At 39.0% G+C, this 15,546-nt stretch overlaps 1 protein-coding gene across 1 annotated transcript in view; it reads right to left on the bottom strand.

Annotated features, from left to right (window-relative positions):
• Positions 1–220: 220 nt before the first annotated feature.
• The window catches only part of LOC123903200 (F-box protein PP2-B10-like), a 29,775-nt gene continuing 14,449 nt past the window's right edge, over positions 221–15,546 (bottom strand). Inside the window, exon 4 of the mRNA XM_045953125.1 lies at positions 221–458. Coding sequence (XP_045809081.1) covers positions 449–458 — 10 coding nt within the window. The 3' untranslated portion in view covers positions 221–448. The remainder of the gene's footprint in view (positions 459–15,546) is intronic.

Here is a 15,546-nt window from a genome sequence, read left to right as displayed (position 1 = left end):
GACTTAAATTCTAGTCTATTAAGGCATTGGTTGTCTAGTGACCAAAAAAGAAGGCATTGGTTAAACTTCAATCAGTGTTGGTAACCATGCACATGTCTTTACTGATCCTACCTTCTCGGCTAGGAGTAAATGGACTCCAGGGTGAAAGAGAGAACTAATGTCGTCAATCATAGAGGGTCAAGTACCTAGCTTTCACAGTTGAGGTTCCCAAATCAAAAAATGGCAGCAAATAAATATTGCATTCATACACAGTTGATCCCAAATCAAAAAATGGCAGCAAATAAATATTGCATTCAAAATATATACACGGTTGAAACATCCAAAACACAGTTATTATGTGTGTCACACACACACACACACACTGTAGTATCTATGTGTGTCAAAAGTTCCGACAGGAGAAGCTGTAGCTTATGGCTTTGTATAGTTTAGTGAATGTTGTTTAACTGTCTTACTTGGGCCTGATTTCTTTTTTTTTTTTTTTTTGGTAGTAAAAGAGGGCTAACGCCCAAAAAGAAAACAACTATAGAGTTACATGAAAATTTCTAGGCATGCAAGCCCCAGAAAAGTCATCAAAAAGAAGACTCGAAACCTCATTTGGAGGAGTCTCCATAACATGAATATTAAAAGAATTTAGAGAAAAGCTGAAATTAGCCAGCCAATCAGCACTTCTATTTCCCTCTCGCCAAGTATGATTGAATTGCACCTGCCAATCCAACTTTAAAAGCTCTTGTATACGACGCACCAAGGTCGGCGGATTACCATTGAATTTAACTTTCCCCGTGATCATATCAACCAGACTTTTTGAGTCACTTTCCACCTGAAGATGGTAGAAACCTTGTCTCCAACCAAGTTGCATTCCCAAGTACATTCCCCACATTTCAGCGGAGAGAGCGTCACAAGTTCCTATTTTACGCGAGTATCCTTTAATCCATCTGCCATCTGAATTTCGAAAGAGTCCACCACAACCAGCTAAACCCAAAGAATCCTTGTAGGCTCCATCACAGTTAAGCTTAATCCACCCTTCTCGGGGTTTTTTCCATCCAATGAAAATAGTGTCACATTGGCGAATATTCAGAGGATGGTGGATGCACTTGTCTATGTCTTCAGCCATCTTGATAATCATGTAGGTTGGGTCAGTCGGACGTTGAAAGTCATCTTCAAAAATCGTTTGGTTTCTCCACTTCCACATGTGCCAGCACGCCACCATAAAAATTGTTTTCCACTTCCTATTCTGGATATCTTGCAGTTGAAGGTTGATGTTTTTGAAGATCCATTCACTGCAATTAGAAGAAGAAAAAAATTAATGATTTGATTTGAAGGGACTAACCTTATCCAGGTTTGGGTTGCAACAGGGCAATCCCTCAAAACATGAATAAGTGTTTCATTGACTCTGTCACATCTAGAGCATGTGGGAGAAGCTCCAACACCCCATTTACTCCTACGAAAATTAGTGAGCAACCGATCATGAGCAGCCATCCACATAAAAGTTTGAATTCTATGAGGTCCTTTCCAACTCCACACGGCCTTCCAATCTGTAACACCCTAACCCATACTACCCTTAAAAACGTAATTTTAAAAACTTTTCAACAAGTGTAAAGGCAGAGTGCCACGCGGTAATTAAAACACATGCATACACACAGAGCATCATGAAATTTAACATGAAAAGCAACAGCGGATTCCAATCAAACCAAACATGCATATATATATACATATATATATACATAAGCCATATTCATCCCTAAGGATGTCACTTATACAAGAACTAGCATAACAAAAAGGTAACACCGATATACGATGAAATCCAAGCGTAATCCCCGACTCGATGTTACATTACCAGAGCATTCACTATTTACAAACTCTAGTCAAAAGCTAGTACTAAGAGGAGTAATCTATGCTAAGTCTCCTCACCAAAAGGTACTTCAACACCACGCTAGAACAGCAGTCTAAACGTCGGCACAATCCTCAGCCTGAATATCTGAACCCCCAAAGGTCCAGCAAGTAACACAAAGCAGAGAGTTAGAAAACATAATCGCATATCATACGAGCATAAGAAAGACCTTACACTTTCGAACTACATCATACATATTCTAACTCACGTCAAAACATCGCACTAAACAATTATCAATTAATAAGGTTCAACACCATTCAACCAAATAATGTCACTTACCATTTATCAAATATATGCGCATTTACCCTAAGGTATCTAATGCCAATTAATTCACTGTCATGCCATCCCTAGACATAACTAAATGCATGTGGTACCAAGATGTCTCACCAACGGTGGACCAAGAACAGTTTTATATCATGCTGGATATGTCGGAACTTACCGAACCATCTTATCTCCCTTGGATAAGCCAAAACAATTTTATATCCTGTTGGATAGCAGCTCTGGACTCATGGATTCATCTAATCCGATCCTCGGCTTCATTATGGACACATAATCCATTTTCGTTATTGGAACCCAAGTTTCCAATGTTCACATACAATCATGAATGCATGTATGCATACACATATCAACCATATGATATTCTCTAGCTCGAAGCTACTCTTTTATGAATGCGGGAACACAATCCTAACACATTCACTTAACATTGCAAATTAATGCCAAAATATAACATTGCTCACTTTAAGCTACAACTTACTGCATACACGTTTATCATTCATATAACGATTAGCAATAAGCATTAACAGTATCAACATGTATCAACAATCATGTAAGGATACTTTTAAACCATGTTACAAGTGCCTAACCACACTTACAAACATCAACAAGAATTGCTGTCACAGAGGCCTTCGCTAAGCGAAGCCTTAGCGAGACATGGTGAACCACACCAGGAAGTAACCTGCTCATGGCGAGCATTGGCGAGCTTCAACGAACTATTCGCTGAGCGAAGGCTTAGCGAGCCTACGCGAACATCACCAGAGAATCACCTGCTCATGGCGAGACTTGGCGAGCTTCAGCGAACATGTTCGCTACAGCGAACTCCTGGTCGCTTAGCGAACCACACCAGAACAGAATATCTGTTCTTGAGTTATCTAAGGCGGTTTAACCTCAAATCAACTCAAAAATTCATCCAAACATGTTATAAATTCATATAAACAGTCATTTCAAACATATATGGTATCAAGGAACATTAATCATCCCTTCCAAACATCCAAATACCTCTAATAATCAAAATCATGGCAATTTCTTGGGTTTTAAGTAACTTTCATAAACTTTCCAAAAATGATCCAAACACATACATATTTATCATGGAATCAAGCTAGTGATTAACACATACAAAGTGATGATGAAGAACATCATACTCACATACAAAAGCTTAATCAAAATCTAAAAGAAATTGAGTGGGAGAGTTCGGGAACGGAGACATAGACAATCTCTCCTCTCCTTACCACTCAAGAATCATGAATTCTAATCTCTTACCTTAAGCAAAGATGATGATTCAAGCCTTCTCTTGCTCAAGCTTTCTCTTAGCCAAAACCCTAGCTCTTGCTCTATCTTGCTTCTACTCACTCAAACTCAAAGAAATGAAGTTATGATACTATTCAAGGTTGAAATTGCTACTTATACTACTTCTCATTTGTCATGAACCAAGCCCAAATGGCTTAGGCCCATGCCTCTCACGCCCCTTTAAGCCCAAAACAAGGTTCTTGCGCCTAATAACTTACGATCGGCTAAATAATTATTCGTCGCTCACTAAAATAATAAAAGCCAATTAATAAATAAAATAACATTTAATAAAATATACGAATACGAAAAATGGGTCGTTACAATCCTACCCCCCTTAAAAGAATTTCGCCCTCGAAATTACCTAGAAACAGATCGGGATAAGAATCTCTCATCTTGCTTTCCAACTCCCACGTCGCATTCTCACCAGCCGGTCCTCCCCACACGACTTTCACGGATGCAATCTCTTTGTTCCTCAACCTCTTCACTTCTCTTCCTTCGATTCTCAAAGGCACAGTCTCAATGGTCAAGTCATCCCTCACTTGAACATCGTCCGATTCAATCACGTGTGTCGGATCAGACACATACTTGCGCAACTGTGATACATGGAAAACATCGTGCAAATTCGCCAATGATGGCGGCAATGCAATCCTATATGCAACTTTCCCAACTCGCTTCAAAATCTCAAACGGTCCAATAAACCTCGATGTCAACTTCCTTGACTTCAACGCACGTCCTACTCCAGTAGTCGATTTAACTCGTAGGAACACATGATCCCCTTCTTGGAATTCAATGTCCTTCCTCCTCTTATCATGATAACTCTTCTGTCGACTCTGAGACGCTTTCATCTTCTCACGAATCATCCGAATCTTCTCTGTTGTCTCTTGTACAATCTCTGGTCCAAGAATTGCACCTTCTCCAGTTTCATACCAACACAGAGGTGTCCTACACCTTCTCCCATACAAAGCCTCAAACGGTGCCATTCCGATACTAGAATGGTAACTGTTGTTGTATGTAAACTCTACCAACGGCAAACAAGAATCCCAATTCACGTTTTGCTCCAAAACACAAGCTCTCAACAAATCCTCTAAGGATTGTATCGTTCTCTCCGACTGACCATCTGTCTGAGGATGATACGCTGAACTCAACCTTAACCTCGTTCCTAAAGCTTCTTGCAAGCTTTCCCAAAATCTAGAAGTAAATCTCGGATCTCTATCCGAAATAATACTTGTTGGAATACCATGAAGCTTCACAATCTGCTCCACATAAATCTCGGCCAACTTAGGCACCAAAGTACCTTTCCTGATAGCAATGAAGTGAGCACACTTCGTCAAACGATCTACTACTACCCAAATCACCTCGTTACTTTTCTTGGTCTTCGGTAAACCTCCCACAAAATCCATTGCAATGCTATCCCATTTCCATTCGGGTATAAACATTGGTTGTAACAAACCAAACGGCTTCTGATGCTCAATCTTCGATTTCTGACAAGTTAAGCATGAATAAACAAATTCAGAAATTTGTCTCTTCATTCCCGGCCACCAAAACAACTTCCTCAAATCCTGATACATCTTGGTTACTCCAGGATGAATACTCAAACCACTTCTGTGACCTTCTTCCATGATCATTCTTTTCAATTCGGGTACATCCGGTACACAAACTCTTCCGTGAAATCTCATGACTCCACTCTCGTCAATCTTGATATTGGTCTCCTTGCCTTCATTGATGAGTACCATCTTCTCCATCAATTTCTTATCCGATTTCTGACGTTCTTTAATACCTTCAAGAAAAGGATTCGTCAATCTTAACATTCCAATCTTCACACTTGTAGAAGTAACCTCACACACAAGACTCAAGTCTCGGAATTCTTCAATCAACTCTAACTCTTTCACCATCAATGATGACATATGCAAAGTTTTCCTACTTAATGCATCGGCCACCACATTGGCTTTTCCGGGGTGATAACTCAATTCAAAATCGTAGTCCTTTAAGAATTCGAGCCATCTACGTTGCCTCATATTCAACTCCTTCTGGTCGAATAAGTACTTCAGACTCTTGTTATCACTAAACACTTCAAACCTCGATCCATACAAGTAGTGTCTCCACACTTTCAAAGCAAACACCACTGCGGCTAACTCCAAATCATGCGTTGGATAGTTCCTCTCGTGAACCTTCAGTTGTCTTGAAACATATGCTACCACATTACCCCCTTGCATAAGCACTCCACCAAGTCCTAACTTCGAAGCATCGCAATACACGATGAACGACTCTTTGGCATCGGGTAAAATCAACACGGGTGCAGTAGTCAATCTTCTCTTGAGCTCTTGGAAGCTCTCCTCACAAATACCATCCCAAACAAACGCTTGATCTTTCCTCGTCAACTTGGTTAACGGTAAAGCCAACTTCGAAAAACCTTCGATGAATCTTCTATAATAACCGGCTAAACCAAGGAAACTTCTAATCTCTGAAACAGATTCCGGCGTTCCCCACTGTGACACAGCGTCAACCTTCGCAGGATCTACCGCGATTCCTCCACTTGAAATTATATGCCCTAAGAAACTCACCTCTTTCATCCAAAACTCACACTTCGACAACTTGGCATACAACTTCTTCTCCTTCAAGACTTGCAAAACAATCCTCAAGTGCTCCTCGTGCTCTTCCTCGGATTTTGAGTAAATCAAAATGTCGTCGATGAACACCACCACGAATCTATCCAAAAATGAATGGAAAATTCTGTTCATATACTCCATGAAAACTCCAGGTGCATTAGTCACACCAAACGGCATAACTGAATACTCGTAGTGCCCATACCTCGTCCTAAATGCAGTCTTAGGTATGTCTTCCGTCTTCACTCTAATCTGATGGTATCCAGATCTCAAATCGATCTTACTAAACACACAAGCTCCGACTAGTTGATCCATCAAATCATCTATCCTCAGAAGTGGATATTTATTCTTGATCGTCACTTTGTTCAACTGACGATAGTCTATACGTAATCTCATGCTTCCATCTTTCTTCTTCACAAGCAACACCGGCGCTCCCCATGGCGAAACACTCGGTCGAACAAACCTCTTCTCAAGCAGCTCTTCAAGTTGCTTCTTCAATTCATTCAACTCAGACGCTGACATTCGATACGGCGCCATAGATATCGGACTAGTTCCAGGTACTAGGTCGATAGAAAACTCTACCTCTCGCTTCGGAGGCACGTCAGATATATCATCCGGAAACACATCTGGGAATTCACAAACAATCGGTAACTCTTCTATCTTAACTCCTCCTTCGAGTTTCAATGATGCAAACATCATGAACATCTCGGCATGTTCTTTCAACGCTTCCGATACTTCCTTCCCGTTCATCAAATGCAAGTTCTCCTCCGGCTTCGGAAAAACAACGGCCTTCTCACGACAGTTGATATGAATTCGGTTGAAGATTAACCAATTCATACCAAAAATCACATCCATACCACTAAGTGGAATACACACTAAATCCATACCAAAATGCCTACCAAAAATGGTTACGGGGCAGTTACGACATACTTGTCGGGTAATCACTGAACCATTAGCAGGAGTTTCTATTTCCATCCTACCCATCATATCCGTTAAAGGAATACTAAGACGCTTCGCACAATCCAAAGAAATAAAAGAATGCGTCGCTCCCGTATCTATAATCGCAATTAAAGGAGTGTCATAGATGAAACACGTACCTCTAATAAGATTGTCCTCAAGGCTAGCATCCTCTCCACTCAAAGCAAACACCTTGCCCATCACCTTCTTGGGCTTCTTACAAGTCAGACTCTTGTGGCCTTCATCTCCACAATTGAAACACACCACTTTTGTCCTACACACTTCGGTCTTGTGGCCCAGTTTTCCACAATTCTTACACCTATCTCCTCTCTTCGGGCAATCATAAGACACATGACCCCTTTCTCCACAGTTGTAACAACTTCCATTCATCGGCTTCTTACCACCACTTGTATTACCCCTACCGCGGTTATCATAAGGTTTTCCGCGCTCTTGTCCTTTCCCTTTTCGGTCATTCACAGCCTTGTAGTAGTTCACCTTTGCCATACCATCTTCATCACAGATCCTACTCTTGTTCACAAGGGTCGCAAAATCCCTTATCTGCGAAAATCCAATCATATGCTTGATGTCTGGACGTAGACCACTTTCAAACTTCACACACTTGTCGTTCTCCGCTTCCAAAGTGTTGTAATGCGGGCTAAACGCACACAAAGTCTCAAACTTGACGGCATAGTCAGCTACCGTCATATTTCCCTGCTTCAACTCCATGAATTCCACCACCTTCTTATTCTTCACATCCACAGGAAAATACTTAACCAAAAATTCTCTTTTAAACATTGCCCATGGTATAGCCATACCACCGGGTCCTAGCCTCAACTTGGCGTTCTTCCACCACACGTTCGCTTCCTCACGCAACACATATGTCCCAAGGGTTGTCTTCCCTTCCTCGGAACAATCCATTGCTTCAAAAATTATCTCAAGTTCCTCCAGCCACTTGTGAGCTCCATCCGGGTTGTAACCTCCGGTAAATGTTGGCGGTTTCTGCTTCATGAACCGTTCCAACCTCATCTCTACCTCTCTTCCAGGTTGATGATCTCTAACCACAATGTTGGTGAGTGCGGCCAAAGCCTCCGCAATCTGAGCATTCGTTCTCGCAGCAGCCATGATTCCTGAACGAATCACAACTAGACGTTAGAAAGTACTAACAGTGTTCCCTACACATGCTCATACGGGGAAAAGAAAAGTCCTAATTGGTTCACACGAACCGACCTGCTCTGATACCACTATTGTAACACCCTAACCCATACTACCCTTAAAAACGTAATTTTAAAAACTTTTCAACAAGTGTAAAGGCAGAGTGCCACGCGGTAATTAAAACACATGCATACACACAGAGCATCATGAAATTTAACATGAAAAGCAACAGCGGATTCCAATCAAACCAAGCATGCATATATATATACATATATATATATACATAAGCCATATTCATCCCTAAGGATGTCACTTATACAAGAACTAGCATAACAAAAAGGTAACACCGATATACGATGAAATCCAAGCGTAATCCCCGACTCGATGTTACATTACCAGAGCATTCACTATTTACAAACTCTAGTCAAAAGCTAGTACTAAGAGGAGTAATCTATGCTAAGTCTCCTCACCAAAAGGTACTTCAACACCACGCTAGAACAGCAGTCTAAACGTCGGCACAATCCTCAGCCTGAATATCTGAACCCCCAAAGGTCCAGCAAGTAACACAAAGCAGAGAGTTAGAAAACATAATCGCATATCATACGAGCATAAGAAAGACCTTACACTTTCGAACTACATCATACATATTCTAACTCACGTCAAAACATCGCACTAAACAATTATCAATTAATAAGGTTCAACACCATTCAACCAAATAATGTCACTTACCATTTATCAAATATATGCGCATTTACCCTAAGGTATCTAATGCCAATTAATTCACTGTCATGCCATCCCTAGACATAACTAAATGCATGTGGTACCAAGATGTCTCACCAACGGTGGACCAAGAACAGTTTTATATCATGCTGGATATGTCGGAACTTACCGAACCATCTTATCTCCCTTGGATAAGCCAAAACAGTTTTATATCCTGTTGGATAGCAGCTCTGGACTCATGGATTCATCTAATCCGATCCTCGGCTTCATTATGGACACATAATCCATTTTCGTTATTGGAACCCAAGTTTCCAATGTTCACATACAATCATGAATGCATGTATGCATACACATATCAACCATATGATATTCTCTAGCTCGAAGCTACTCTTTTATGAATGCGGGAACACAATCCTAACACATTCACTTAACATTGCAAATTAATGCCAAAATATAACATTGCTCACTTTAAGCTACAACTTACTGCATACACGTTTATCATTCATATAACGATTAGCAATAAGCATTAACAGTATCAACATGTATCAACAATCATGTAAGGATACTTTTAAACCATGTTACAAGTGCCTAACCACACTTACAAACATCAACAAGAATTGCTGTCACAGAGGCCTTCGCTAAGCGAAGCCTTAGCGAGACATGGCGAACCACACCAGGAAGTAACCTGCTCATGGCGAGCATTGGCGAGCTTCAACGAACTATTCGCTGAGCGAAGGCTTAGCGAGCCTACGCGAACATCACCAGAGAATCACCTGCTCATGGCGAGACTTGGCGAGCTTCAGCGAACATGTTCGCTACAGCGAACTCCTGGTCGCTTAGCGAACCACACCAGAACAGAATATCTGTTCTTGAGTTATCTAAGGCGGTTTAACCTCAAATCAACTCAAAAATTCATCCAAACATGTTATAAATTCATATAAACAGTCATTTCAAACATATATGGTATCAAGGAACATTAATCATCCCTTCCAAACATCCAAATACCTCTAATAATCAAAATCATGGCAATTTCTTGGGTTTTAAGTAACTTTCATAAACTTTCCAAAAATGATCCAAACACATACATATTTATCATGGAATCAAGCTAGTGATTAACACATACAAAGTGATGATGAAGAACATCATACTCACATACAAAAGCTTAATCAAAATCTAAAAGAAATTGAGTGGGAGAGTTCGGGAACGGAGACATAGACAATCTCCCCTCTCCTTACCACTCAAGAATCATGAATTCTAATCTCTTACCTTAAGCAAAGATGATGATTCAAGCCTTCTCTTGCTCAAGCTTTCTCTTAGCCAAAACCCTAGCTCTTGCTCTATCTTGCTTCTACTCACTCAAACTCAAAGAAATGAAGTTATGATACTATTCAAGGTTGAAATTGCTACTTATACTACTTCTCATTTGTCATGAACCAAGCCCAAATGGCTTAGGCCCATGCCTCTCACGCCCCTTTAAGCCCAAAACAAGGTTCTCGCGCCTAATAACTTACGATCGGCTAAATAATTATTCGTCGCTCACTAAAATAATAAAAGCCAATTAATAAATAAAATAACATTTAATAAAATATACGAATACGAAAAATGGGTCGTTACACAATCTCCCTCAATAGGTTGAGCTCTAATGTTTTGATTCTCATAAGCACTTTTAACTGTGAAATTCCTAGTGTTGGTCCCTCCCCAACCAATTGTGTCTTTCCCGTCTATGTCCATAGGTGCTGGGATAGCAAGAACCTGAAAAGAAAAATTAGATGGTAAATTAGAAGTAAGGAAATCAAAATCCCACTCTCCTGAGGGGGTAAGCACATCCCTCACAGAAAGAGTCGTGTCAATAATAATTTGATTAGTAACAGAGAGCAAAGAAGTTCCACTCGGGGTCCATTTATCCAGCCAAAAGTTGATATTGTTTCCATCTCCCAACTGCCACACAATATTCTGCTGGAATTTTTCCCAAATACCTGTCAAAGCTTTCCACAAAGGAGAGTCATAGGGTTGAGAGCTTATTGTTACTCTCAAGTCCTTATTTCTTCCATACTTATTATAAAGAACCTTACACCAAAGGTCATCTGGTTTGTTGATCAGATTCCAAAGCATTTTCATAAGAAAAGCGTCATTTATATGTTGAGGTCTCTTAATGCCTAGACCACCCTCATTCTTTGGGAGACAACAAATGTCCCATCCAACTAGATGGGGTTTACGAGATTGGTCAGTATCTCCCCATAAAAAACTCCTTTGAATTTTTTCCATCTCATTACAGAGGTTTTTTGGGAGCTTGGCATACTGCATATGATAGTATGGTATAGAGCTCAAAACTGATTTAGATAGAGTAAGTCTGCCTGCAAAGCTCAAACATTGTTGCTTCCATCCACTCAACTTGTTTTGTATTTTGTCAATGATGTTATTAAACTTTCCCCTAGAAGCTCTGCCTGGACTAATATTTGCCCCCAAATACCTGTCCATGTTATTGATTTGTTTATAACCCGTGTGATGTAAAATGTCCTCCCTGACCTGTTGATCGACATTTTTAGAGAAGTAGATTTCTGTTTTTTGACTATTGATTTTTTGTCCAGAAGCTTGACAAAAAATATCGAGGCAATGCATAATACAATGTGCTTGCTCGATAGAAGCCTCTGCAAACAAAAGAAGATCATCAGCAAAAAGAAGATGAGATATTTGAGGGCCATACCTACCTGCACGCATTGGTTTCCAATACTGGGCATCCACCTGATCAGCTATAATATGAGACAGTCGTTCCATACAAATGACGAAAAGGTAAGGAGACAGAGGGTCTCCTTGTCTAATGCCTCTCGAAGGAGTAAACATATCTGTTTTCTCACCATTCCATAAAATTTTAAAAGAGGGGGAAGAAATACAATGTTGAATAATGTTAATGAGGTTAGGCGGAAACTTACATTCATTCAGACAATTTTCCACAAATTTCCAATTTAGACGATCATAAGCTTTTTCAAGATCAATTTTAATGGACATAAACATTTTACTACCTTTCATCCTAGCCATAGAATGCACCATTTCCTGTGCCACTATGATATTATGATGTATAGTGCGCCCTGGGATGAAACTAGATTGATAGGGAGATATGATCCCATCCAACACAGGCTTAATTCTATTCACAATAACCTTAGTGATAATTTTGTAGACAACATTACACAAAGCTATAGGACGAAATTGAGAAACAAATTCAGGTCTGTCAACTTTAGGAATTAACACAAGTAAAGTATTATTGATAGAAGAGATGAGAGAAGGATTACGCCAAACCTGGTTAACATATTGAAAAAGAGAGTCAGCAATAATGTCCCAATTTTGTTGAAAAAAGAGAGCAGGATATCCATCTTCCCCAGGTGATTTCAGAGGCCCCATATCAAAAAGGGCTTTCTTGCATTCATCAAACTGAATTATACTCCCTCCGGTCCTTTTTATAAGGAACAATTTGGAAAAAAAATTTGGTCCTTTTTATAAGAAACAATCATTAAATTTATTCTTACAATTCCATTTTTACCCTTATTAAATTGTATTCATTCCAAAGTTATGCATTAATTAGAGTGATATATTCCCTAAGGATAAATTAATACACCAAGGTTAGTTTTGGAATAGATTGTAAAATTTTAGAATTTTTATTAAGAAAGATAAGATTTCTTGGTATGTGTGTTTTTTCCAAATTGTTCCTTATAATAAGGACCGGAGGGAGTAGCATTTAAAACATTTTGATGTTCTTCCATGTTATTTGGATAGGTAGTGAAGGTGTGAAAACACAAGAAGGGGGGGGGGGGGGGGGGGGGGGGGGGGGGGGGGGTTGAATTGTGTTTTAGTCAAGTTTAAAACTTTTTCAAGTTCTTAACTTAACTACAACAGCAGCGGATAAATAACACAATAAAACAAGTTGAGAGAGAGAGAGAGATCACACAAGCAATTTATACTGGTTCCTCTCACAAAACGAGAGTAGTCCAGTCCCCTTGCACTTCCAAGGGATTTCACTATAAACACACAAGATTACAATTGCTCAAGCACACAAGCAAGAGACTTCTCAACAATGCTCAAGCACACAAGCTTAAGACTTCACACTTAAGCACACAAGCTTAAGTTACCTCAAGTACTAGATATAATAAAGTAATGGAAAGTATACAACAACTCTTAGTCAGAACCTAGAAGAACAAATACTAAATATTTGAACTAAATGTGCAACAACACAGTTCAGAGGTTCAGAGCTTTGTATGAGGAATTCAGAGTTTGTTCGTGCGTGATAATAATCCTTGATAATTATAATTACAACTGATTCCTTTAGTATATATACGACTAGGAAAGAGTCGTTGCAAAGATGACCGTTGAAGTAGATAACCTTTTGTCTTCAAGCAGCCTGTCTTGATACAGTTTGGTTGTATCCAAAACTAAGTAAGAGTTTCAGGTACTTTGACTACTGCAGAGAAGACTTTCCTTATTCAGCTAACACAACTGATGACCCACGTTCTCAAAAGAGAACAGACAGAAAGAGATTAGCTGTTCTGATCAGGCTTGAAAGGTCATTTTCTTCATTGGTAGAAGAGTTGACTTGCAAAAGAGAATCTTTACAAACTTCAAGAAGATCATCAGAGTTTGATGAAGCTAAGACCTTAAGAAGTTCTGAAGACTTCATCGTCTGAGAAGTACAACTTCTGAGTTATACGATCTTCTGAGTGCTTACAAACTTCTGAAGTCCTTATCTTCTGATCTTCAATCAGAGCTTAATTGAATCTAAGTCCTGCACACTTAAATTAAATTTTTAGTCCTTCCAATTGTTTATTAATACTTTGTTATCATCAAAACTTTAATAGATTTAGGGGCAAACATTTTTAAATCAATTTTGTTCCAACAATCTCCCCCTTTTTGATGATGACAAACATAAGTATTAATTGACAATTGTTGTTAAATTAACTTATCATGTTTCTCTTAGGTTTATGAGGTTTGCAAGCTCCCCCTAAGATTGATACTCCTTAAAGCCTGAGCTTTAAGTTTTATCCATGACATTTTAATTTAGTATAAGATTAAGATAATTTGGAATAAAACAAATTTCATATCTTTCTTCAGAGTGAGAGGTTTGCAAGCTCTCCCCCTAAGTCTCATAAGGCTAAGTTAAAATTGCACTCTTAACTTATCCTTACTTATGAAATTTATTTCAGTTTCAACTAACTTAGTCTCCACACTGAAATATGAAAAACAACTTAAAAGTAACAACTTTTAACTTAATGGATAAAAGCGTAAGCTTAATAGATAAAAACGAGAGCGTGGTTTCAGCTTTGAAACTTATCACTTATCAATTAATGCGTAACTACTCCCCCTTTTGTCATTATCAAAAAGTAAAAAAAAATTTAGATAACCAAGACAGTCAAAGAAGAAGAGTGGTTGTTACAAAGGTGAATTTATTTCAAAAACAAAAAACAACGCGCTAAAAAGTTTATAAAAGGTGAACGAGTTAACATACCTTCTTCACATAAAAACAATAATAAACGAGTATATCAAGAAAGATCAAGAAGAATGAGAAGGTTTAGTTCACGTATTGCAGAGTTTCGGAGAAAGAAAGAAGAAGAAAAACGCGAAAAAGATGAGAAAGATAAAGAAGACGACAAGAAACCACAAGATGCTGAGATTATAATCATTTCATCAGATTCTGAAGCTGAAGAAAATGAAGATGATGCTGACTATGTTGAGTTCTTGGCTGGCTATGTTCCAGAAGAAGAACAAGAAGAAGAAGAAGAGCAGAACCCAGATCCCATAGAAATTTCATCAGAGGATGCTGAGGAGAAATCTGAGATTTCTTCTGAGTATTATCCATCTGACTAGGATTAGGTCGTCTTTTTCTTTTTACCAATGTACTCAACATTGTTAGATCATTAATAAAAATTTTCTTTTAAATTCATCTTGTGTTCTTATGTTCTTGTTTATCAAAGAAAATTAGCACACAAAAAAAATAACAAACCACATAACTAAGTTAAAAGCAAAATAAAAATTGTTCAGACAATATAAAAATAAAGTAAAAAAAAATATGAATATCAAGTTCAGAATATAAATATCATGAAAGACATAAAGTGCAAAGAATCCTAAGGTTTCTTGAGAAAGGCTAAGAGCTGGTCAAATTTGTCATTCAGAGACCCCACGTTGGAAACAAGACCATCCACTTTAGATTCCAAATTGAGGTGAGCTGTCCTTTGCCTTTCCAAACCTTCTTGTTGTTCCCTCAGAGCTTCTTGAAAAATCTGCAGCTGATCAACAACCACAGGTGCTTGATCTTCAACCAAAGGTGCCTTGCCTTTATCAGAGGAGGGTTCACCTTCCTCTGGATAATCAATCATCAGAATATCAGCATCTTGATCATCCTCTTGGTTCAGCTCAGGGATTTCTTCAGCAAGTCTTGCAGCAGCTTCAGCTAGACGTTCATTCTCAATCCTTTGATCCTCAAGACTCTTGAAAAGCTTAGAATCCACCCAGCATTCCTTAAAAGCAGACATATGCCTTGCAGTAGCAGCAATAGCAGCAAGCTTAGCACGCTCATGCTCTTCATGATTAAACCCAATCAGTCGTTTCAAACTAGCTCTTGCTAAGCTGACCTTCAGCAGATGTACCAAATCCAAATCCCGTTTCCCAATCACGGTCTTG

This window comes from Trifolium pratense, linkage group LG1, assembly GCF_020283565.1.
Source record: "Trifolium pratense cultivar HEN17-A07 linkage group LG1, ARS_RC_1.1, whole genome shotgun sequence".
Classification (NCBI taxonomy): Eukaryota; Viridiplantae; Streptophyta; class Magnoliopsida; order Fabales; family Fabaceae; genus Trifolium; species Trifolium pratense.
The sequence above is the reverse complement of the archived record's forward strand: the minus strand, read 5'-3'. Positions and strand labels throughout refer to the sequence as shown.